At 38.1% G+C, this 26,494-nt stretch overlaps 1 protein-coding gene across 6 annotated transcripts in view; it reads right to left on the reverse strand.

Moving 5' to 3' along the window:
* LOC108031374 (tight junction protein ZO-1) overlaps nt 1-26,494 on the reverse strand; it is an 87,741-nt gene that overhangs the window by 40,278 nt on the left and 20,969 nt on the right. For all 6 annotated transcript variants that reach the window (XM_050889482.1, XM_050889481.1, XM_017104715.3 and 3 more), the window contains exon 2: nt 11,677-11,752. In XM_050889482.1, coding sequence (XP_050745439.1) covers nt 11,677-11,752 — 76 coding nt within the window. The remainder of the gene's footprint in view (nt 1-11,676; nt 11,753-26,494) is intronic.

The raw sequence follows: 26,494 nt of genomic DNA on the forward strand, positions 1-26,494 counted from the left end.
TAACTGGTACTTGGCTTTTCACAGACAATTTTCTTGGCGGAGAAGACAAAGAAAATCGGTGGGAAAACTTAGAAGGCATTTAACAGAAGAAAACCACAAAAAAAGGCTGCCGCATAAAGGTCCGATAATTGTAATATTGAAGTAATGAAAAAATATTATTTATATTTATTTATAATTTCTAAAATTTTCTTTTCTTTTTCTATATGAAAAACAAATAAAGCTTCATTACACCGAAAACGAAATGCGGTTTAGCCCACAAGCGGGGAAATTCGCAACTTGAAAGTTCATTAACAATTTATGGTGTAAAAAGGAAAGTGTCAACAGTGAAATCCATCAACAAAGCAATTAAAATGTCAAACAGGAAAACGACTGAGAGCCAGACTCCCCTTTGACCCGTACTTCCCAGATGGAAAGCAACCCCCCTTCAAAACTCCCCATTATTTGCATGGCACACGCAACTCTTTTTAAAGAGAGGCCCCATCGTAATGATGATGCAAAAAGTGATCCCTGAGGGGGGAAAATGGGAAACTCGGGTCTGGGGACTGGGGACTGGGTTCCATCTGCAGAACTCACAGACAGCGACAAGCCGGATATGAAGATTACAGCGGATTTGGGTTGCTACTTCTGCAGTTGTTTATATTTATTTTATTGTTGCAATTATTTCCCTCTTTATTGCGCAGAATTGCATATTGGCGAAATAAAACGTGATTAATGGGAAAGAAATGGGGGAACAACCGGATAGACGATCTAAAAAGATGTGCAATTTATGATTGCTCAGAGGAAAATGAGCGAATGAGGCGCCGGTGTTGTGGAAGTCAGTAGGCAAAGGGGGAGAAATGTGTTTATTTTCAATAAGCCAAAGGAAAATCATCTTCAATGATGTTACTTTATTGTAAAAATAAGAATCAAGGGGAGTTCTTTATTTATTTATTATTTAATGTTTATAGAAGGTTGGGTCACGTTGTCCTAATATTTTTAATAACTTTTTGTTGTTTGGTTATTTCTGTATAAATTTTATTTATATTTTCACATTTGTTTATCGCGAGTACATTGTCCACAAAGCTCACAGGCCTGGTCATATATCATTCTAAAAATACACTGATTGGGTCAGCAAATTTCCCAGTCACTTCAGAAAATATGCCAATTTCACATATTTTGTATACTTTTACTACTTTTTATTAACAAATCACAGACACACAGGCTCTTTGAGTTTTTTCGAATTTAAGCCGATGGAAAAGTTCAAATGAAACGTGCGTCTTTTTTCGATAGGAACTTTTCAGTTCACGCCGCGGCTGTTCAAAGTAAATGTGCTGACCGCCGGCAATTTCCGAACTGATTTCGAATAGAGCAACAGAAAATTTCGTAGCCGCCGTGGGGCATCAGCCACCAAAAAATACTTGTACAACCCTCTCAGTCGGAAACATGCGCGACAGACTCGAAAATCGACGAAAACACTGAGAAAATTGGGAGAGTGGGATGTTCTGTGGGAAAAGGGGGCGGGAAGGGAGTGCGCCAAATAAGAACAAACATTGTGTTTGACTAAATTGCTTAATATTGGGGGACCAAAATAAAAGCATCAACGAAAAGCAGCAGACAAAGGGAAGAGAAACAAACAAGATTACAATTATTTTGTTGAAGAACCGACGATTAGAATGCTCTTTAAGAGCTCCGAAAAATTTATAATAATTATAAAATTTTCCAAAATATATTTTCATTATAGTAATAGTATTTTTACTATGATTTTTTATCTAGTACTCATAATAATAATGTGTTGTTCTCTAATCAAGTTCAAATATTTTATTTCAAGTATTAAAAAATTAAAAACAGTTAGATAAGGTTAATGAAATTGAAGTAATTTGTAGGTTTTTAAGTTGAAAGTAAAAAAATGTGTTATAAAGGTATTGTATCTGATCAACATTTCATTTCCAATATTATACAAATTTGAATTTATTTTTAATTTTTAATTTCTAGTTGTTGTCCCAGTAAAAACACCCTTATGAAAGGCACGAAAAGATCCGAAATCGTTCTCAGCAGCGACAATTCCCCTGGATAACGAGGTGCAACACCCAAGTTTCCATGTGCCTGTGTGTCTCCGTGTGTGAAATGTCATGCAAAATAAATGTCAGACGCTTAAAAATTAGTCCCTCTCTCTTTTTTTCATTCTCTTCCTGCAGCTTGTCTTCCACATTAAATTGCCGTGACTCTTCAAAAAAAAAGGAAAAAACTTAAACTGTTCCTGTTGTTATTGGTGTTATTAAAAATAAACATGGATGAAGTGGTGCGGCCGGGGTGCCGCCACCGAGAGAACGCAACATTTTCACTTGTCACGCATTTATTTTCCCATTTTCCATGTCGGAAAATGTGTGTCATTTGTGGCAAGACGCCGTCTGCGGTTTTTATTGACATCTGTCTGGGCACTTTTGGGCAATTGCTGCGATTAATAAAAAGGGAGCAGTGCCCCCTGTTCGATCCGACGATCCCCGGTTCTATCAATTACACTTGTTAATTAAACTTGGGTGTGGATTAGCCCGCATTTCCAGTTTTACCCCGGGGGTGTGTGTGTGGCGGTGTTGTGATAACAATTGCATGTCTGCCGCACAATTGCAATTAAATCAGTTCTAAAACGGGCGTGCTTGCCACATGGAACCTAAGTCCCATTGCCCGAGAGCGTTGAATTAACAATGCAGGCGGCAAATGGAATAAAATGGAATGGAATCGATCGGTAAGACTCTGTAGAGACCAATATATATATTATTTTATATACGTGCATGTGGGCTGCGAATGGCGCGGATTTAATTAAAGCACTGCAGGAGGGGCGAGAGAAGTAGATCCGTAAGATAACAGAGCGGGAACTCGTGCTATAAATAAATGCAGCGGAGAGTTGCATAAATCACAGATAAATATTTTCGGGGCTGCGGCTTAGATAAATGTGTGGATAAAGAATGCAGGAACAACACAAATATATTATTGGAATTTTAAATATTGTGTTATATTTGTATCCCATCCCATTTAAATGTTCTTAACATTCATTAGAAATCGTATTTAAATATTTATATTACAATTTTATAATTAAGTTACAAAGCTCTCAGAATTTAAATGTCAATAATATATTGTTTCATATTTGTAGAAATACCATTAATTCTTCGTAACATTAATTAAAAATAGTGAATTTAAATATGTATATCTCTCATAATTTAAATGCCAATACTATCCCCTTCTAATCACAATATTTAAGCCATTTACCTTTCTCGACCCCAACTTATGTCAGGGGGACTTCAAAATGTGTTTAATCGATTCGATTAGTGTCACTCTGGGGATTAATTGAATTAAACTGCACGTCTCGGCCGCAGTCGCCGCACTATGAAAGCTATGTTAAGTGTAATTACAATGCACAAGATGTCAAATGGCTTTAACCTCTTAGCATGAAAAATAAAAAACCAAAGAGAGAGGCAGTCACACAGGGGACTTTAGTGTCGAGAGACAAAGAGAAATGGTAAAAAAAAATCTTATGTCCATGACTCAGATAGTGCGATTAAGTAGAGCTGACAGTTCCTATGATAGATACTGGCACGTGGTCTTAATTTAATTTCTGGCCGAGAAAAAATGATAATTAATTATGAAAATGTGCTGGACATTTGTAAAGTGGAGTACATATGGATCTATAAACTGGTTTCCTTGACCACAAGAGAGAGGGCTGAGATCTAGAACTGGTTCTGCCCAGGAGAATACTCTATATTCCAAGTCCAAGGAAATGTTGTAATCTCCATTAGTACAAACATATTCCCCAGAGTTATGGACTATAATTCAACGCCAACATAAATCATAAATCAGTTCCGATGGCCTGCCTTGGGAATAATGTTTCACACAGCAAATACCGCAGTCTCTAAAAGATTTCCAACTTTAAAATAGCTTCGTTAAAATGTGGACGAAAGGTGGGGCAACCCAAAACATTGCCCTGCATTTGTCGCTATAAATAACAGCCACATCCAAAATAATAATCAAAGAAAACAAATATACACACATAAAACTTGGCAACCCTTTTAGCCAGCCAGCTGCTGTGTGAGAAAATAATTTGGGAGACAATGAGGCATCGTTCGGTGGTATAGGAAAAATAGATATTACACTCGGCCAGCACGGGCCAAAAAAAACGCAAATTGTATTCGGTTTTTCTTGGCGGCATTTAATTGCAGGTCATAAATCAGGGGGCAAGACAGCCTAACTGGTTTCTTTTTTCGCCAATCACAAAACGCGTCAAAATGTTTCGAAAACAAGACTATGGATTTGAAAAATGGAAACTCATTAAACTGCAGCTTCTCGGAAATTTGTTACTCGATTATATTTGCTCTGCCATTCACGCCGGCCGCCAGAAATCTCATCAATAAAATAAAATCTCTAAATGCTGGTATTGATTTCACATAATGAGTAAATTGTAAGGGCCATGCCTGCGGGGGGCCACCCACTTTAAACGGCTTTTTGATGAAAGGTTTTCGCTGGAGTGGCGGACCGCCCGTCGAGGACTTGGATCTGGTTCCGGTTTAAGTGTAATTGAGCGCCCTAATGGAGCGACACTCTCACGCTCGTGATATGGGAAAGATTTACTGGATAATTATGGTAGGCGTGTGAAAGCCAAGGAAGAAAATCGAGCCACTTTTATGGTAATTTCTGGTATAATTATGGACATTAAAAAATTCCTATTCAACCATGGAAAGCTTAAGAAGACATAACATATCAATACCAAATATATTATGATATAGCAACAGTTAATGATTTCTTTACCGCCGCGTTTAAAAATTTCACAAACCACAATTATTTGTACGACCCCACATTTAGTTAGCTCATCACAATTTAAGCACATTAAGGCCAAAGCAAAAATCCAAGGTTATTTTTTTATTATTTCTAAACTGCAACAAGCGTCAGTCCCACAAGTCATAACAAGTTTCTAATGTCTTTTCGTTGTATGCATAATTTTTCATACTTCATTTTGGTTATTTATTTTCTAATTTTGCTTGGGATTAACACATCAGCTAAACGCTTTTAAACAGCCAGAATCGGCTGGGAATAAATAACAGGTAAGCTACAAATTTGAGACAGGAACCCGAAAAGCAGTAAAAACGACTTTAAGAGGTGTTGAAAACATTGGTCACGCAAAGCCTTCAAAGTGATTGACACATGTTCGATTCCTGTACGAAATAATGACCCCACCCAAAAAGTACAAAAATCACGAAAATGTGCAGAAAATTTAAGCAAATTATAGCCCCGAACAAAACATGAAACTAAATCAAAGCACTCGCACACACACTCACAAAAGGTTGCACTAATTTGCTTTGGGCCAATTTGGATTTTGGAAACAACAAAATAATAGAAAACTACAAATGCTCAGCTTTTTGGGGTGTAGTTGGCAAATTGCAATTGGCCAAAAGGATTGATTGAGTCATAAATTGGAGGAGAAGCAATCAATTTCTTTTCGTCGACATCACGAACACGGCCAGTGGCCAAAAGTATCGATGCAAAACCAGTGGCCAGCGGATTCGGTCTACTAATACCATTTGCAGCCATTAGCCTCGAGTGGAATCCTTGTGCCATTCAGCTCTATTTCTCCGTCGAAAGTTAATCAATCTCTGGACAATTAACCGTGGAGAGCCGCAGCCAAGACGTCAATTAGAGAACGCAAGCCGGGCTTCAAAACTAAGCCATGAACAGCTGGCGGAGAAGGGGAATTCTGGTTTGGATTCGCGATTTGGCCAGAAGGCGGGGGATCGGGTTCGGGATCGGGATCGGTATCGGGATCTGCAGAGCCATCTGCGACGCGTGTTTCCAATTTATCTTTGAGCGAGTGACCCAGCTGGGGATTTGCTCGAGCATGACTCACTGGCCGGGGATAAGAGTTAATCCTGTTTTGCCTCTTGTCCAAACCCGACTTCCAGCCGGCCGAAGGCGGAGTGGGCTGCTCTAATGGAGGCTGGCGATGTTTGTCTACCACTTAAAACTGGAGAATAAACTTTACCTCAGGATGGGTTTAAGTCAGAGATTCAGATTCTGGAAAAACATAGGGTACACATTGGGTTTCAGGCTTTAATGAAAGACTTTACCACAGAAATTAGGAGCATCTATGAGATAACAAACCATTTTTAAAAAGTTTTATTCATACCAAATTTGTAGTATTTTTTATTAAATTAAATAGTTTACAATAATTCATAAAACTTCTCAAAAACAATATATTCTCCCTATCATTTACGGTCCTAAATCAAAATTGCGTATATGCAAGGACTTTGAAGCCCTTAATAAGACGGCTATTAAGCTGTCCCATCAATCTATTGTGATTACTTTGTCCCGGATCAACATTCAATATGCCTAGACCTATCCAGGCGATAAAAAAGACCCTCGACTGGCCATAATAAACCCATGCAGTAGTCAATTGTTGACGGGTGCAAGGCATACAAATTTCGCCATAACTCACAGGCCACTCGGGAGACGCTTTTGTTTACGGCCTGTTGGCCCCGGCTTTGTTTATAAACTGGTTCAAAATTTGCACGTCTTTGGCATATAAATCCAGGAGAATAACCGAAACTGCAAAAGAAAAGGCTGCCAGCCAGGCCAACTTACTTGTTTATCTGTCGCTTTCAGCTGGCTGAAAGCTGAAAGCTGACTGGCCAAGTCCTGTCCCCTCGAATGCCTCTAACACAAGCCTCGCAGCCCCCAAAATCCCCTCGCCGGGATGATTGTCAGAGCAACGCCAACAGCTGTCGTGCAAGTTTGTTTCCATCTCGTAAACCCCGAGAGTTCCCCCGTCCCATGCAAAAGGCTGGGTTTGAGCCGGAGTTTAGACGGAGTTGAAGTCCCAGTTGGCCGATGATCGCCGCTTGCATGCTAAGACCAGTGTTATATGGCCAAACAGTTTATAGTTATGTTTTATTGTTGTCTGACTTGCCCCTGCCTGGTGGTTGGATTTCATGACGCTCGCGTTGGCTGCCTTCTTCTCCTATGCTAATTCACATATGGCCAACGTTTTCTGAATTTTAACTTAAACTTTTACTTCAATTTTTTTTTCTACTGGCGCCCTAACGGTAATGCCAGCAAAGTTGAGGAACTTCCTTCTGGTGGAGAAATACAATTTTGACTTCGTTTTCCTTACTCAACTGCAATCTGCATAATCAACAGCTATGAAAATGCAACCAGCAATTTAGGTGTCAAGTGAGCTAAGGCCACAAAACATTTTAACAGCAAATAGTCTTAAAAATGATTAATAAATAAAGTTTGCAGGGGGCTAGGAAGCGTATAGGTTTTTTAGTGAAATACTATCTTAAATCCCCTAAGAGTATATATGTTCCTTATTATACATTTCCAAGGTTAATATGACAACAAACACAAATCCCATTAAAATTCTAATTGAGACTTTAGTGCCTCCTTTTTTGGTTTTCCTCGTATATCAATTTCATTTTCCTTGGAAAAGTTGAGAAACATAACGCCGACACCACCTAAAAAGGCCCCAACGCGGCTTCAACCTCTTAATTTACTTGTCTCTCTTTCGGTTTTTGCATTTCAACTTGGCCAAGGCTCGTGCTACTTGCCCCCGCCGGCCATAAACGTAGTTTTATTTATACTTTTTCTCTTTTATTGTTGTGAAAGCGTTTTGTGCCAAGGTGTCCGTGCCCATAGAATTCAAAGCATAAAAATAAAATAAAGATTTTGCAGCTTCGACCTGTGCCTGTTGTCTGAGTTCCGATAAAAAACGCTGCATTTAATAGTGGCCCATAATATTTGTAGGTGGTCTGGGCCACAAAAATACAAGACGAAAAATAAAAATAAGTCGTACAAAAATTGGGGCTCTGGCAAAACGCCCACAAGTTGTGCAACGGCTGCATTTTAACCATTTTCCATCATCCATTAAAAAGCCATAAAATATTTGGTCTCAGCTCTTTGATTGCATTGCAGGCGTTGCCGGCTGATGTGTTGCAATGGAAAATCCGATAAAGGATAAATGCTTAATTAGACTGCTAAATGTTGCCTCCCCGCTCTCCACCCAGCTGCTCAGAAACAATACCTTGATTGTCTTTTTTCACATATTAATTTATCATTATAAATGGATTTATTATCGTTTCGGTGGCATGACAAAACAAAAGACTTAGGCGACAAACTTGTTTCTTTGTCTTTCGGTTGGGGAAAAAATTGATGTATTTTTCTTTGGGATTTTAGTGATTTGCATAGATTGCAATGGTATCTGGGTGTAAGATTTAGCTTTGATGGATCATCGAGGAAGGGATTTTATAGGGTTGGGCTGGGCTAATAATCGAGAGAAACTTTTAATGACAATTATAATTTAACTAAAAATTTATGTTTCACAATACTCCTAAATCTTTTTTCATGTTGTTAGATATTTATAATTAGTGATTTAGCTAGCCTATCGTTTGTATCAGGTGCCTATTACCAATAAGTAAGTCCCCCAATTTGTTTCCGCTCCCAACTCTTGACTCTGCCCTTTACCCTTAACCCCTTGAGAGCTGTTTATAAGCCGTATTTATTGTTTCGTTTTCGAATCTCTGTTGTTGTTCCACTTGTCAGGGGCCGTGCTTTTGTTATGCTAAAACCAATTGGTGGCCACCTTTTGGTATTTAAACTTGACTTTAGCCGGCGGCAGCTAAAACAAACTTTATACTATTAAACGCTGCTCGTTGCTGTTGCTTCTTCATTGCTATTGTTATTGTTATTATAATCTGTCTGCTCGGAGTCTCCCATCAAGACGTCACGTAACAGACGATCGGTCGGTCACTGGTTACACCTGTTTCGGCGCCGTCTTTTGGGGGTTTTTCTTCTCTGTAAAATCGTGTAATGATATGCCAGCAGCAGGGTCTTCGGTTTACGGTTACTCGTTTTCCGACTCAATGAAAAGTTCATCAAACGCATTGGCATGCCGCAGCAAGTGGCAATTGGCCGCCCGAACTGTAATCTGCAACAAGGAAAATCACGGAAAGCTAAATACTCAATACTCCGTAGCATTTAATTTGAGGAAAACCCATATAGCAGCACAGCCATCCTTTAAGCTCCTCCTCTTCAAAATCCCAATCGGCAATTAAAAACGACAAGTGAAAGTTTCCCTCGATCTTTTCGCATAGGAAATTTCGTAATCAAATTTCGATTTAAACCCGCCTCGGATATTCGCACGTTATTTTTTGGATTTCTTCGTCTTATTTTTTATATGCTAATTTAAATGCGTTTCGTTGGGGCGACAAATTGCCAGTTGGAATCGTGCGTTTATTGAACTTCATTTGCATACGTGAGCTGAACCAGTTTTTGTTATGTTGTTAACGTTTTAGTCCAATCAAAAGGTCTTCGATTTTTCGAGTGGAAAGTGAAACTTATCCCAAAAGAAAGTGTTGACTCCCGCACCGAAGCTGAATAAATACGAAGACGCCGACGATGGCGGTGCCTCATTAAGTTGTAGGAGTTGGAAATGACTGGGCTGTTTGCTCAATTTGTTTATTTATCTTAATTCAAATGCATTTGATTAGTCGCCGGAGATAATATTCTAATTACGGGTCAGAGTCACGCTAATGATGATGATTTTATTTATGGCTAAGTGGTCGCGATGACTTTTAACCTACGCCAAGGCGAATCATAATGGGAACACTGATGCGAATGGATAACATTTTGGGGCTTGGCCTGAAATTTTATTTATGGTCGGAGGAAATGTCACGCCTCCGCAAAAGGTGTAAATAAGGTTGAGCTTTCAGTTTTATAATGGCATTGTGTATAAAATTTAGCAATTTTTTTACCATGTTTAGTATTATTTTTTTATGGATTTAATAAAGTATATCTCTTATAATACAGGATGGAAATAAGCTATAAAAACAACATTTAATTCAGTTTAAGCCTTGTTCGTATCTACGTTTAGTTGTGCTTTCCTGTGGATTTAATAAATGAGAGCAATCACAACGTTTAATCGAGCTTCGTTAGTGCAAAAAAAGTTGTTTTTACATTATCTTTCGACATCATTTTGTCGCCCCGATCTCGTTAGGTTTTTTCTGGTTTCTTTTTTTTATTTGCTCTTCCCAGGCGACTTCCACTCGGGTCTTCAATCTCGGAGTGAAATTGATATAGTATGGGAAGTTAATTAAGAAGAAGTCGCCGAAGAAGTGGCTGACATGGGAACTTGTTTCTGATATTGCATCAATTGGAAACCAGAAACCAAAAAAGTGCCGCAAAACCAAACTCCGGCTACCTGGCTCGCTGAATATCATAATTATTTTGAGTCATTAAACTTCAAGAAATCAAATCTCAACTACACATCAAAAGCTAACCAACCAAGCGAAACAAGAAAATCCCGCACGATAAGGAAATTATGTATTAAACACATTGACGATTGGACAGGCCGCCACCGCCCGTAAAACAACATGATCTCGGGACGGAGAAAAAAGTTAACAAGTTGGCACAGAAAAAACGAAAAAATGAAAATCTCGCCACACCAACCGATTTTGGCGGCTGTTTAAGTGAATTAAATGTTGCGCAACATCTGGGGGATACAAAAAGTAAAGGAAAAACTCTACTTCTGCAGAAACTTGCCCGTGTTCATTGGCCATATAAACGGTAACAACTTCGACGATCCGAATCTCTCCGACGCTGTTGCATTTGTGGTCGAGCTGTCGCTCAATTGCAGTCCGCAAATGGCTTAAATGCGCGCTCATGACCGCAGGCAATAAAATAATTAAGACGAACATAAAAATGCGGGCAAAAATGGCTGCATAATTCACACTTTGAGCTTGTTTCAATGTTTCAAGCGGGTCCAAAATGGGACCTGCTCTCGAGTGGAGTTTAATGAGCCTTTTCGGGGTGAGAAACTGCAGATTTATTGAAAGGGTGATCGATTTCACTTACAAGCCCTTATTAGCATTCATTTTTAAATTGCACGGTTGATTGAATAGTAATTGATATGAAAATTGTGTGGGAAAATGTATTATCCCAGTGTTAATACACACTTTTGGTGTAAGGAAATAATGATGACAAAATGATGCAATTATAATCATTTTTCCAATAAAAGTTTTAATGTATTTTGGATGGTTAATACATTCATACTCAGATTAATTTCGTATACGCTAGAAACCATTCATAATAATTTTTTATTGAAATTACATAAGATGAAATCTTCTCTAACTCTTTTATGTTTGAAATCGTTTTTCTTTTTTACTCCATTAATTGCTTAATCCTTATGCAGCTACCTTTTAGCATTCATGAATATCAAAGAGCTTTTTACGATCGAATCCCAATCGAAATCGTTAAAGTTTCATAGCGCAATCGGCAAATTGTAGAGCAATCAAGCGAATCGACGACGATAATAACACCCAACTGTCGTCGCAGTGTTTTGTCAATTTCGAGGATTGGTCAACGCGTCGTATACACAATTTGCACAATCGAACGTAAACATTGCCACAGCCACTGCAACAGCAGCCAAGAAAACTCTGCGAGATTAGTAAACAATTATGGTTTTCGCGAGATTGCAACAAGTTAATTCTCCACCCAGTAATTGGCGGTGAATAGATTTACTCGTAGGGCGTTAACCAGACGGCAAACAGGAAAATTGCACAAGTTCAGGCCAAGATCTGGTAATTGTCCACTCCACCGACATGGTAATTCGTTCCTGGCAATAAATCCATTTGAACCCAAGTTAAATTTAAGTGCACTTACTTGTCAATGTAGTCGATCGTTTCGATTTCCTTTTGCATTTTCTCCACCTCGGGGCTGTCCTCCGAATTGGCGGCATCTGAAAAAGGAAGGGAAACAAAGGAGGCATAATTAGTTTACACATTTTAGATACGTATCTGCGGCAGAACATTGCCGTTGCATAAATTATACTAGCACAAAATTTATGAGTTGCATTCTCGGGAAAATGGTAAACACATGTCACATCCAACATGACCAACATAAATTATAATTAGCGTGGCAAAAACCAAAAACAAGAACCTCTAATGCAGGCAAAACTCACGCACACTCGAATTCAAAAGAAAAAGGTGTACAAATAATCCTGTTTAACCTTAGAGTCACAAGTTGGCTGTATGGAGATATATAGACGCGGTCTTTGCAGACATATAAATCGTTGTTCGTGGCATGATTTACGAGACAGCAGCCACAGCTGAGCGAAGCATATAGATCACCTCGAATGCCGGCCAAATGTCAATTAACACCGAACACACATGGTTTATACGCGATATAAAGAAATCGGTTGGGGATACATAAAGGGGTATATAGACACGCCATAAACGACACCCTAACAGACACTTTTATATCGAACTATCCGCCAAAGTAAGTGAGATCAAAGTGATAGCATTCATTGATGGCGGAAAAGAATGAGCTTAAGCACACGCAAGCCCAGGTAAATGAAATCTACAAATGATATCGCACAATAGATACCTTAGACTCGCTATCGACTTTAAGTGGTTAGATCAAAACTGTTATTATTTCATTCATTGTTCTCTGTGTGCGGTATTTCCTTGCGGTGTTCGGTATTGACAACTGGTATCCACCAACAGACAACTTGGCACTTTAAAGATACATGTGACCATATACACTGAAGAATGAAGAATAAGATACATTCTGCTTCCATAATATTTATGTAATTTTTCATAGTTTGTGTTAATATTATAACACCAATATTATGTTAGATCGAATACTATTTAATTTATATAATATTTAGGTAATTGTTCATAGATTGTTTAAGTACCATAACACTCATATTTTGTTAGATCAAATATTATTTAATATTATGTTTGTTTTAATATCTTTTTCTTTTTCCCCAACCCATTGCCTGTTATGCAACTTTAATTCGCCGAACCGCACTGTATTTGCCAAACACTTACCCAGCGACTTGTCCAAATCTAGGCAAGTCTTTTTCGGTCTTTGAAGTCAGGGGAGCGTCACTCCGCGACAGACACTTCAAGTTCAATTGAAAAATGCGGCAAGACCGAGAAATGAGAATACAGACCAACCGCATTGCCAGACAATGGCAACTCGCACACTCAACACTCCAGCAATCAGATCGAGGCTAGGCCTGATCCGATCCGATCTGTGCCAGCTGGTGTTATAGTTTTGGACAAGTTTCTGATTATTCTTGGGGCCCCGGTTCCTACATACATACTCGTATGACGCTCAAGCGACTGTGTCTCGATCGTGTCTGTAAACTTAAGAAAAACCTCCAGCCGAGAACTCCAGACAAGTCAAGTCAGCTGAACTCGCAGTGCAATTTCATGCATGCAAATTAGTTTTTGAACCTGTTGCAATTTGTTGTAGCCCCCTTTGCAGGGCATACACTCGGGTTTCCCAGGCGGAATGCTAATTGGAGGGAGTAAGAGGGGTGCAGAGACCACCTCTCGCCTGCAACAAGCTCATGAAAAATAGTTCACAAATTATAATAAGTCTCTAGGTACAAGTGGAAGTACACGAAGAAGTACAAGTACCAAGGTTGCAGAAGCTCACTCGTGCATATCCTAGAGACATGCGTGAGAAAATCATCGCAGAACTTCTCACGGCAGCAGCAACTGCAAATTTATGCAATGCCAGAAGCGCAAGAGTCGCCGGAAAATGGGTTCTGGGTTCTGGGTTCTGGGGTCTAGACTTGAGCTACTCCTGTGATGGCCATTGCCTGATTTCATACTGGTAAATTACCCAGCTCCCCAGATGAAGATGCTCTGCCCAAGGGGCGAGACTAGAAATGTGTGGCAAACAATGTTTTGCATGTGACCGCAGGCCGAGTTTGGCACGTTTTTAGGTGGCTGCCTCTGTCAGCGATGAGGCAAGATCACCCTGGAATTATGTTCTAAAATGTTACGATCGGAAGAGTGTTGCAGGACGCCGGGAGCAACAGCCATAGCACAAATTAATGGTTAGTCTTTAAGATCTGTAGATGTTCATGTAAACCAAAGCTTCTCTTCCTTAGACCAACTATTATTTTAAATATTTTAAATACATTTTAAGTACTTAATCCCAGCTGGTTGCTACAACAGTAACTTACAGTTAAACCGCCATAAATGGGTTAACATTTCTTTGCCCAACACGCGAGTAAAAACTCTTTCTGCGGTTCCACAGAGGTGTTAATAAAAACGAAACTTAAGCAAACAATGAACTTCGCGAAAGCTGGCCAAAAATAGAAAAAGCTAGCAGAATTCCAGCCACAAATGAATGCAAATCAAACCGCAGAAGAACAGAGAGTAATGGTAGAATATGAAGAGTATCTTTAGCTACTAGCCAGAACCGAAAAGAAAGATAAATGATGCGGCAGCGGCCCGGCGGAAGCGGATATATCTTAGCCAAGTTACGGCAATTTGTGGTTTTAATAGCTCTTCGCTCCGGTCGCTCTACAGAGTTACCCAAGTAGTCGCCCAACGGTTTTATGGGTTCTGTAATTGAGAACCCAGAGCTTGGGAGCCGACACCTCATGCCGGGTGACAAATGGCGGGGAGTCCCCGTCCCATTTCTCCACACAAACGCCAAACACTTTTCCCATCTCCTGCAACGTGACGAATGTTGGCCGATAAAATATGCTAAGTATTTTTCAAACCAGAAAGAGACAAATAGCGGAATAGTTGCGGTGGCTGCACAAAACAAAACAAAAATATAGGAAAAATGGAAAAGAAGTTTACAATTACTGCCAGCAAAAAAAGTGTTTCCAATGACTAAATAAATCAGCGTGGGAAAAACATTTTATGCAAGCCCAAGAAAGAGGAAAAAGTCATTCAAGGGAAGAGCCAAACAATTATCATAAATTTCATTTAACAAATTTAACACACTTGGCAGCCAATAACAAATATGGCATTAAAGGAAACATGAACCGGCCAAGAGTCAAATGCACAAGCACTTCAGTTTAAACTCCGCAACCTTCCCTCAAACACTTTTCAGCTACCATAAGATAAATCCACCCAACCCCAGTCACAAAAATAAAGCCAAACAATTGTCGCGACGGAGTATCAAGTAACCCCAGACAGTTTTATGCACAATGCGAGGAAATAAAGAGAAATATATCCATCTGTATACGTACTCATATGTACACTCTGCATTCAGCAACAATTACAATGTTTAGGGCACAGAGAAAAGCCGCAAGTGACACAATTTTTGTGTTTTTCTTTGGCGGAGCTAAGGCGATTCAAACAGACCCCCGAGCCCAGTAAAAAATGTATTCGGCTGATTTTCAATTAAATAAAAATTGTGTAATGTCTGCGGAGAGTGAGGCAGAAGCGAAAGCGAAAGTAGGGATTAAGTGCGTGTGATATACGATATGGGGCTTATGCATATGGGAAATAAATTGGACTGGTGTGGGAATATTTTGCAAAAAGTGAAGAAAAAAAAACAATTGTTCAGAAAAATATGTGAAAAAGTGATATTTAACAACCATTAAATATCTTTAATTCACACCAACCAAGTCATTAAGAAAAGAAATTAAACCCCCTTCTTAGATCTTAACCGAAATCCCATTTACTTAAAGCCCAAAACGCTCATTTTTAAAAGATCAATTAAATATTAATCAAAGCATAATTATCTCATTAGTATGACAAAACAAAATGCACGGAAATATTTGTGGAATGTGGGCACATGGGAAATCGCTTTGCATCAAACATTTTCCACATATCTCTCGGATACCATGATGATTAAAGCGATGCTTGAGGTTGCGCTATGTAAATATTTTTGAAAGCGGAAAACGCACGCTTCAACGATTTATCAATGAAATAATGACCCCTCCAACGGTGTCAGTCAAAAGTTTAATTTTGATCCCCAGCTTAACATACAATTTCACAGAGATTAACCCTCTGCGGGCACAAGTGTTGCAATGTCAGAGTTGTGCCACCGAAAATAATAAAAAATAAAATACAAAACTGGGGATTAGTCATGAGAAAAACAAATCGATCTGAGATGACTGCGTTGACTGACAATTAATATAGCGTATGTATGGGCACAGGAAGAAATCTTCTAGAATAATGAAAAAAAAATAAATAAATAATAGAATAATAAAAAAAGATTTTTAATTTTTTTGTTTAATTTAAAGTCTTTGTTTGGGACAATACTAAATGTTAAAAAATACACACTAATAGTCTACATATTGACAACACAACTTAGTAAAAATCTTAAAAATGTATTAAATATTTTAACTTAATTTCAATTTGCACTTTCTTTAATAAAAATAAATTTCTCTGTGTGAAGAAGTACAGACATCAATAAAACTTCTGTGGCCCTGACAGTCATCAATCTGCGTCACGTTAATCAATTTTATTAGCATTAGATTCAAATTTTGTCTTGTTTCTTATCTCATTTTTACAATTATTTCAGTTTCCTTTTCGGCAATTGACGGATGGTGATGGGGATTCTGTTCCGTCTTTCGGCCTGGAAGTGTTCGAGTGTTGTAGCACTTTTTCAAGCACAATTCAAATGGAAAACGCACAAAAAACACATCAAAAGTCGACGCTGAAGTGCGCTCGAGTGCGGCAACTCATCAAAGTAGCGAATGGAATTATGAATGAGCTGGCAAACTGTCGGGTTGTACGAGTATCTCTTCTAGATCTGCGTGAATGACAATGCCGATTTCTTGAGCCTCTATTTTTAGTCGGCTTCGATCTGAAGGTCGCCAGACACCAGACATAGGCCTAGGAAGCTAGAAAACCATAATGGATATCCCAATTCGAAAACGAAAACAAAAAGGTAAACGCAAAGTGGCGATTAATTCGATGGCACTTCCATATTTGTAGGCATATAATTTTGAAGAGGCGAAAAGAAACAAAAAACAATCTACTGAAATTAAAATTAAATATATACGCAGGCATAATAAATTATAAAAAAACCGAGCTTGAGTTTTAATCTTCGTGTGGGATTCAACAACTGGTAACTGTAAGACTTTGCCATTGGGTTAGGAAAGAAACCAACTTATTATTTTTAAGCCATACTCATTTGGAAAGCTTTTTCAAAGCCAAATTTGACTTTGAAGCGCAATATAATCTGTTATTAACTTAATTGTGCCGCCCCATTTAACACATTCGAAAACATACATTTATGTATGTAATAGATCCGTTTCCGGGCAAAAGGGTAATCGGAACTTTCAAAGTCGATTTAACACATAAAAACCCGTTGAATTTTATTAGCCGATTAATCCTATAATTTAACACTTTGAAAATATGTTATGATATTTTACGGTCATTTTATGATTCACGGAAATAAACAAAAGTGTTTCCTTAGGGCAACCGGTTAAATTCAAATACCAAATCCAATAATAGTATATTATTTGTTATTTTATTTTTTCAGAGCATCAAATTACGTCTGGCAAGCATTAAATGGAATTCAATTTATGCTGAAATGATCCGAAAATAAAAACCAAACTCTGACATAAGCGTTTCCAACTTTTTTCGACGACATCCTTCCTTGGTGTGGCTTTAAGCGGAATGAAATTTGACTGAGACGCAAATGCACTGAAGCGAATGCATTCGAGGGGGAAAATGTGGGGAAAAGGGGAATGCTCAGAAGGAAGGGCAGCAGGCCAACAGCTGCAGACGACAAATTTCGCATATTTGGCTAGAATTTGCAACAAAATTCGACCAAACTTTAATATTGCAGACGCAAAAAAGAGGGGTGGATGTGCAGGTCGCTGAGTGTGCAAAATGGGTTGCCAAAAGCATCCGAGGGTTGCAGATTGTACACTCGAAATAAAATGTTTAACACATGCTGGGGTAAATATTAATAATTACAATAAGATTTCAGATGTTACCCTAATTGTGTTTTCATAACATATTCCTTTAAATATTTTAAAATTAAAGATAATTTCCCCTACTAAAGACATTTGCCATTTTTTAAGTGCAAGGGGAGTGACATCCATGTGCTGAGAATGTCGGGGGAGTATCAAATTTCCCTCAATATCGTAATGAAAAAACGTTATTTGCCTTTGGGCTGCGCCAAAAGGGCTGAGAGGCACCTGCCATATGGCCTTTCGTCATGGAGTGTGCGTGTCGTGTCCCTTCACCTCCTTGTTGCCCTCGAAATCCACCCTATACGAACCCTTTCCAAGCGAAAAGCAAAGCAATTACAAGTACAAACACAGGCCGAGCCCAGGACACAAAACACTTGTTGTAATGTCAGCTGTCAATAGCACGAGTCGGTTAGAATTGGTTTCCACTTCGAAACCAGGACCGGAGATTTCAGGAGGAGATTCTCCGGCAATTGGGGAGATTTTATACAGCCCCAGGCGTTTGACGACTGGTAAGAATTAAGGGGGGGAATATGACCATATCAAGGTATGGTTTTACAAAACATATTAGATTTTAATCAAAAAATGGATGAAAGATAAAGCTACTGAAAAAACGAACGCTAAGAATTAAATTCACAAGATTTATTTCAGAATAACAAAAAGGAAAGTTTGAAAAAATTAAAAAGTTCCCAACATTAAAATGTCTAATAAATTTTAATTAATATTAAAGCCATAAATATCCTAACTATTACACTGAAACACCTATAATGAAGATCTTCATATCTTTAGGAGCCATTTCCCCCGAGACCTATTTGTTATAAAGAAATCATGTTGCACTTAGCCCGACTTCTCACGCAATTATCTCGCTCCCCTTTCTCTGTAATAAATGGATTCCCTAAGTGGAGGCTTTAGAATTGCAATATCTCTATTGCGAATAAAAAATGGCAAGGCGGGGAAAGAACCTCACGGGAATGTACAAAACAATTATGACAATTCTTAACCCACTTTCAGCGCAGTTCCGTTCGGTTCCCCTTTTTCTTCGACGATTTCTACGCAATTTACGCGCACAACCTCAAAAAGCGAATTCCATCTGCAACGCGGTGCCATCATGTCATTAAAAGCAAATTTCCCCACTAATTGCATTGTCTAGGCTAATTTTTGTTGTATTTTTTTCTAAAGTTTTTCCAGTTGCATTTGAACTGAAAAAACTGGAACGTGCGAAGGCCGCAGATATGTAGAATAGGGAAAACATAGCGATAGAGGGTCGAAAAAAATGGTCCGTAGTAATCGAGTGAGTTCCATTGATCTCGGGTTCAAGTTTCCCCCTATGAGCTTCTGATTGTAATTAAATCAACTGCAAAGTGCCGCCAAAAGTTGCACACGATTCGTGCTGGACGAAATAAGTAAACAAAGCGAAAAAGGTGATGTAGGTTAGGTAAAGTAAGACGATTTTTGAAATACTCTTATATAAGGGGTTAAAAAGAAATTAAAATAAAAAAATTCTATTCAACTGTGGTTATAATTTCTTAAAATAAGGGAAGAAGGTCATTAAAGCCTCAACAAAATTTAATTATACTAAATATATGTATATAAAAAATATCAAAAACCATTTCCAATTTCCTAAGGTTCTATTCAACTTAGATGTTTTCGACATCAATAAAAGAAATGTTATTATATGCCTGAAATATTTTTATATTTATTTCATTTATACCAAAATGATATAAATAAACCCCTTAGTACATATACTCCATTTTAGAGTAACAAAACGAAACCAAATTCAAAGAGAAACGTTTACGGGGACAGCAATTATGATGGCTGCAGCTTTGGCGGCGGCTTCGCGGTGACTTTTGGGCCCGACTTTGGTGACTTGGTAATTGCTTGAGTTAATTGCACTTGGCCGCTTAATTGCAATTCAATTGTCATGCCACCATCGGAGAGTCTCGGTGTGTGTGGAATCGGAAAAATCGTGTGTTGTAAGATGACTGCCACCCAATTGAAGGTTAAAATGAGTAACCGACATCATGGCGAGTGTCTCCTCACCAAGTGATATGTGACTTTGATGCATCGTTTTCCATCGAACATCGAGTGCACCACAAGTGCAGGGGCCATAAATATGTATCGACTGATTTAAACATATATACAGTCATATGTATAGTCGAGTACAAAGGCGTCGTTACATCTTGCCTGTCTAAATCAGTCTCGGTGGTATTGATTTTTTATTTGAATTTTTGCATTTGCACATTGCGAATGCTTACAGCAGTCACATGGCGCTTTTCATTAGAATTCCATTGTTCAATTAGCTTTACAGATTTATATAAACGAGTAGGGGGGTTTATGAGAGCTTAACTAATGTAAGTTGATTTCAAGATCGATTTTTTCTGCTCGGGAATTCGTATTGCAATACGAGCATCGATTTTATTTGAACTTTGAATGTCGAACATTTTTATAAATTTCACCAAATCAGTGCTAACCGTTGCTAATTTCTCCAACACAATCCCAGGCATCTTAATGAAAATAATCTTTCGCAGGCCTTCAGTTCGAATCACACATCAGTCTCACTTTTTCCACTATAAAAATTCCGGCGATTCAATCACGAACATCAAACACTTGTCAAACGATTGTGACAAAGTGAGTGAAAAAGCCCGTCCGATTCTGCTCGTTTCAAGTTGTCACTCGGTTTGCAGGTCAACCGTGGAGTCGAGGCGAAATAAAAGTGTAACCAATTACAGTGACTAACCAACTTTAGTCGGAAGAAGCCGTCTGGGATGGGAAGATGCAGCTGGAGAGGCTGCGGCGACTGGAAAACCAGTTGGTGGCAGCATTCTGAGGCGATTCCTTGGAAAATCATTAACGTGTCTTAGGCATAAATAATTAAAAAATCAAGCAGCACCGTGGATGTAGACTGTACCCGTCAAGTCAACGTCTTGTTTGCTGGCCGGCGCACATCCTGGTGGACGTTGAAAGGCTCTCAGCAGTGCAAGATACAAATGTATCTCAAACTTGTTGCTCCCATTGCAGCAATTACACATTGGAGATAGATAGATAGATGGATGGTTGGATGGTTGGTTGGAGGCACTACGCTTGTCAATATGATGAGAATGTGTTTGAAAGTGACATCCCGTGCACCGAGAGAAATGAATATTATCTTATTAAATCTTAATTCAAAGACATTCATCTTTTGTGCACTCTGGTAGCTCAGCTTTCAATTTGTGAGGTTTGAGGTCTGACTCGAGAAAGTTAACCTCAAGTCGGGCCTTCAAGAGAGAGCCTCTCGACAATCGCTGGATATCGCATTTCCGGTGCGGTTATTGTGGCAATCGCATAGGGGAAAAAAAGATACATGTGCAGGAAAGAGCGAAACTGAATTAATGACACTGCAGATTAACATCTCATAGTCGGCTACCGATTGCGACGGAAAACATTCGAAAAACAATAAATCCTACATATGCACACAATTTATCTATTCTCGTCCGGCGACTTGTTCCAAATATTTATAATACCACTTAGTGCCACTGTCTAATGCACCAAATAAATCAGTGCAAATGTTTAGCATTCGTTTAGCACTCGCATACAAACAGCCAGCCAGCCAGTCGGCCATTCTAAGCTGACTCACAAACTTGTCTTTTGCACGCTCCCACATTTAATAAATATTTAAGCGTTTTTAATCTCAACAGACTGGGGCAGCACTCAAACATAGAGGCGTGCACATATATGAGCACAAACCCAACCTGATCTGCACGCAAAATCGACTGCTACTGTGTTCAGCCCCACTGATTGCTTACCTTATTTACAATTGTCTATACCCTATATACACCGCACACCACCTATATCTCCGCCTGAACATCTTAGAGTCCGCTGAAAAGTCGAAGGAGCGCTTGCACAAATATTTTCCTTTCGTGAGTTGCGACTGAGTCGAGACAATAACGCGGGGTGGTTCGTAAATGACTAGAGTTAAGTCAAATAAATGCCCAATAGAGTCAATAGATAGCAAATCTTTGAAGTAGTTAGCAGGCTGGTATGCTAAAAAACTTGGAAATGCGTCTTTTGCTATAAAGAGTTAACTGAAACTTCGGAAACAACTTAAAATAATGTACTTTCATAGAACCAATGAAAGACATATATAAAGAAATCAACTCATTTTCGAAATAAAATTTGGTAATTTTAAAGAGGTCTTGAAAGTTATTTGAAACGAATTTTAAAAAAATATATGTATTTATTAGTGATCCTCCTCTATCCATAGTTTTACCTTTTTAAGTTAGTTATATTTAAATACCACGTTTAAAGAATCAAATTTATCGCTTAGAACGCCTACACTAAAACATCTTCAACTTAATATAATCCTAAAATGTAAAGCTTGATATATTTTGTGTAAAAGTTACAAGCTTTTCAACTTAGCTAATCGACCTCCAATATCTTGTCTTTTTTGCATTAAAATCAAAAAACAACTTGGAGAATAACTGGGAATTATTTATGTGGGTGAAGTTCTATGACGGCCGCCGGCCACTGGCGTTGTGTTGGTTGTCAGACGGTGTGCGATGGCCAAAAGTGATTTTAAAATTGAAACCCAAAAACAAAGGCACAAGCAAAAACAACAGCAGTGCTGTATTCAAACAGCGGCACGTTTCGCCACATAGCGTCAGAATACGAAGGCAATAAAACCGAAAATCAGAGGGAGAACTTCTCATATGGCGGCAAACCGAGTCATTCAAATGGATCAGAAATAAAAATCACAGAAATAAAAGTTGTAAAACTTTAGCTCTGGGTCTTTGGGTTTGGCTTTCGAGGGATTTGACTCTAGATTTGGTCTCTGCTGCTAATGAGTGGAGTTTTAGTTCGCTTTTTGGTCCATGTCCGGGCTAATAAAATTTATGAGGTGTTTTGTTATGTGTTAAAAAATATTCTGTTCTCCATGTTTTATCCAGTGTGGAAGCGTGCTCAAGGGTTTGCATGTGGCTGGGGCCAAATGACGATTCATTAGCCCGGGCTTAGGCAAATGCCCGGCTGATTCCCGGGAAATCACGTAAGCCCCATTAAATAATCACCGCAAACAGGAATGACAAGTTTTAAATTTCGTTTTCGGGCTCACATGGGATAAAGGCTTTGGCTTTTACTCATCCATAAAAATCTACCTTGCGAAAGTGTCAAATATTTTGGTTTATTCAACTTGCTATGGCCCTTCACGAATTTCAATAATGTGTTGGTATTTTAAGGCGCCGCCAGAGATTTCTTTGGGTCATCATAAGTTATGGCCAATTAGGTGAAGACGAGCCCTCAGTTTTGAAAAGGTTAGGGGTTACGCGAGAGTAAGTGAGGTCCATAAGATTGCAAAAGGCCTGGTGAAAGTTGTAGTAAAATGCTATAGAAATTTATTACCAAAGAAATTGCGAAGTTATGCCCAAAAAATAGTTGAAAATATATTAAAGAACTTTGTAGAGATAAGAAATTCAAAATTGAGTTGTTAACTATTATGCTAATTTGTTTTTAACAAGCTGTTAGCTTCTTTATCTCGCATATGCATATTTAATAAAGAAATTACCTTATCTTCCTCTGAGCAATTAAATTTAGCATTTGCGATCCATAAATCGCATAATATAAATCTTTTCGGTAGCCGACAGGCTACGTGAGCTGAAATCCCATTATGCGCTACTTCATAAGTGGAATTCATAAATCCTAAGGTGGCTGACCAATTCATAAACAATACCGGGAGGTAACTGAGTATCTCGGCACCTCCGTAACTCAGAATGTGAATTGATATATCAGAAATGGTTCCAGCCACACCTGACATCTTACATCTGCATATGTGTGTCGCCTGTAATATAATACCCGGCGATAACGTGGCCAGAAAATAATAATAAAAATAACGATTTTGTATGCCAAGAGCGTAGCGTAATAATTATTTAGTTGGTTTGTTGTTTTTCGTTTTTTTTCTTTTTTAAAGCCTGAGGCGGCAAATTGCAAAGCAATTATTCGAATCACACGTTTGGCGGCGGAGGTGGCGAGCGAAAATGTTTTGCATCGTTGCACCTGAAAAGGCGTCACAAATATTTACAATCCCCACTCGAAGTGATGATAGAAGGATGATGTCATGCGCCCCATTCATTAGGGCCGTAATGAAGATAAATTTGATTTTCTATATTTTGTCGCCTTTGTTTTGAGCTTTATTCGGCTATTTGCCAAAACTTTAACTCCGGTTTGGGACAGCGACTACATATGCTTTGCTTTGGGGTAATAAATATAAATCTGATTTTGGCTTAGCATGCTTTGGCTTTTTGCGAGTCCAGAAACTGCAGAGATTCGGCAATTTCATTAGTACCCTGCAGATAAAAGCAAAAAGTATACTCGTTGGATATCTATTAAAAAAAAGAAATATGCAGTAAACTAATAAATATTTTTTAACAACATAGTTATATTGTATAATTAAGTAAGAAAGCTGGTAGTTCCCTTATACTCGTATAAATATAAAGTATCTCTTAGTCCTTACTTTTTAATAAAATTTCCCTGTTCAACACATTTTTTGGCAAGACTCCGTGGCGCCGGTTTTACTTTGTATATTTGTTTTGCTTTCAGCTTATTTTTTTCCTCTCAATTATTTTGCGGTGATCAACAATATAAACATTAAATTGGCGCAGTGTAAATACTGTGTGTATAGTACAAACAAAAAATAAATAAATAAATTGACTCGCATAAGCGGAAAATCAAAATCTGCAAAGCCGTCAATATATTTACAATTTTTTGTGCGCTTTTTCGATTTTCTGTTGACTTTGCGCAATGGCGCAAAAAAGCGAAATATTTATAATTTTGGTGTTTTTGTGTTTCTCTGTCTAATTTTGCCACCTGCATTTTGTCATATTTGGTGGGTTAGGTTTCCTGGCTTGAATTGGCCCGTTCGGCTGGCTCTTGCCAAGTTTTTGGGCAATTGATGAATTGGTTTTGACCAAATGCGTTAGCAGTCAACAGCCAAGCCAATGGCAGTCGGCCGAAAGGGTGTCTCAAATTGGTCAGAAATGATTTATTAACGTGCTCAGTTGTTTATGTCGACTTAGGCCAGCCGCATTTGGTCAAAAGCAAATTTGTTATTTAACAATTTTCAATTTCCAATGCAATGCGATCCATTGCAATGCGATGCGTGTAAATGTTTTGGCCAATTTGACAATTTTCTTGTACAATTTGTAATTCCAATTTTACAAGCCGAACAACCAACGTTTTGATATAGTTATTAGATATGGTTGCGGATTGACTGATCATTTAATTGTTCGAAGTTTATATGGTTGAGTTGAAAAACGTTGGCTAGTTTGGACATGGTTTGCGTTTTTATAATGTGTATAATTTTTTAATTTTCCGTTTATTGAGGTATAACTTTTTCTAGAAAGATAAAAAACCTTGACGACTTTTGACAACCTTAAGAACAATTTTCTTCGAGCCACAACCATCATAATTTAGCCTTCAAAGACATCCTGCTTGGCTTATTTTTCCCATTAACTTATTTTTTCATTTCCATTCTCAAATGAAACACGTGCAAAAGAACACAAAACGAACCTGAAACCACAAAGCAAAAGCATAACAATGAGAATCATTATCAAATAGAGGGGCAATGGAAAAGCGGCAAAAAATAAACAAAAATATCATAAATAAATGTTCAAATAAAATGGCAACAAAACCAAAGCCATGGTAATCAGAGAGACAACAAACAATGGACAGCAAAAATAAAAGAGAATTCATAAGAAAATAAAACGATTGTTGGCAAAGGTTTTTGACATCAGAACGGTGGATAGGATAGCTTAACGATTATAATAAAACCATTTTGGAGGCATTCAGATTGACTTCTGTATTCGGCTCGCGAGCATTGTAAAGCAATTTGCAAAGGCTGCTCGGATAAATTGCTCGGGAGCAATGAAAAACCATAAAGATGCAAATTTCTGGTGGCTGATTTTTAATTGAATTATTACACACCAAGATTTGTATCTGTTCAGCAGTAGGTAGATGATTTATTGAGGATGTTAGGCACTAAAAAGACTTTTAAATATGTTTGTAGAAAATAATTGCAGCTGCTGATTGGCAAAAAAATGCAAATCAAAGACATGCCATTAAAATGTAAAAAAGGCAGAGAGAAGTTGTATTGGTAATAAATGTAAACAATTACAAGTTTTAAAACGAAAAGCGTTAAAAATTATATGTCTAACTCAAGATTGCAACATCATTAAAATGGTTTGCCTGATGGAATTTATAAATAATGCTGTTAGGAACTGAATATCAAATCAAACTTTATAACTTTTCCAGAAAAAGTCCCATTGATTCAGTTACTACCAATCACTTGGTAAAGGGGAGTAAAGGTTCATGTTTGACAACTGATATTGCGCATTCCCTATACAAACAATAAACCCAACCGAGATCCGTGTTGTAATGCCCTCGTAAACCCTACAAATAATCAATGCTTTGTTAACGACTTAATCACCTGACCGTGATGTCTAACCATAAAAATGCAAATTCAAGCCTTCACCAGACTACGGCGAAGAATTTCAAATAGATCTTCCAAATAATTTATAACAAGACATTGAAATGGGATGAACATGGAAAAATGCGCAAATGCTTTGGTTATAGTAACTATCCATCCATCTAACGACTATCTCTGGCTATGTAAAAAATACGTGTAATTATTTCTTTAAAATATCTTCAATTTAACTTTTATAGAGTCATAAAGGATAATTGTTTTATAACATAGTTAGTTTTTCATAAACTTTCCAGAGATTTATTGCTTTCCAATCTACACAGGACTTTTTCATTCTGCGCACG

This window comes from Drosophila biarmipes, chromosome 3R (assembly GCF_025231255.1).
Source record: "Drosophila biarmipes strain raj3 chromosome 3R, RU_DBia_V1.1, whole genome shotgun sequence".
Taxonomy (NCBI): Eukaryota; Metazoa; Arthropoda; class Insecta; order Diptera; family Drosophilidae; genus Drosophila; species Drosophila biarmipes.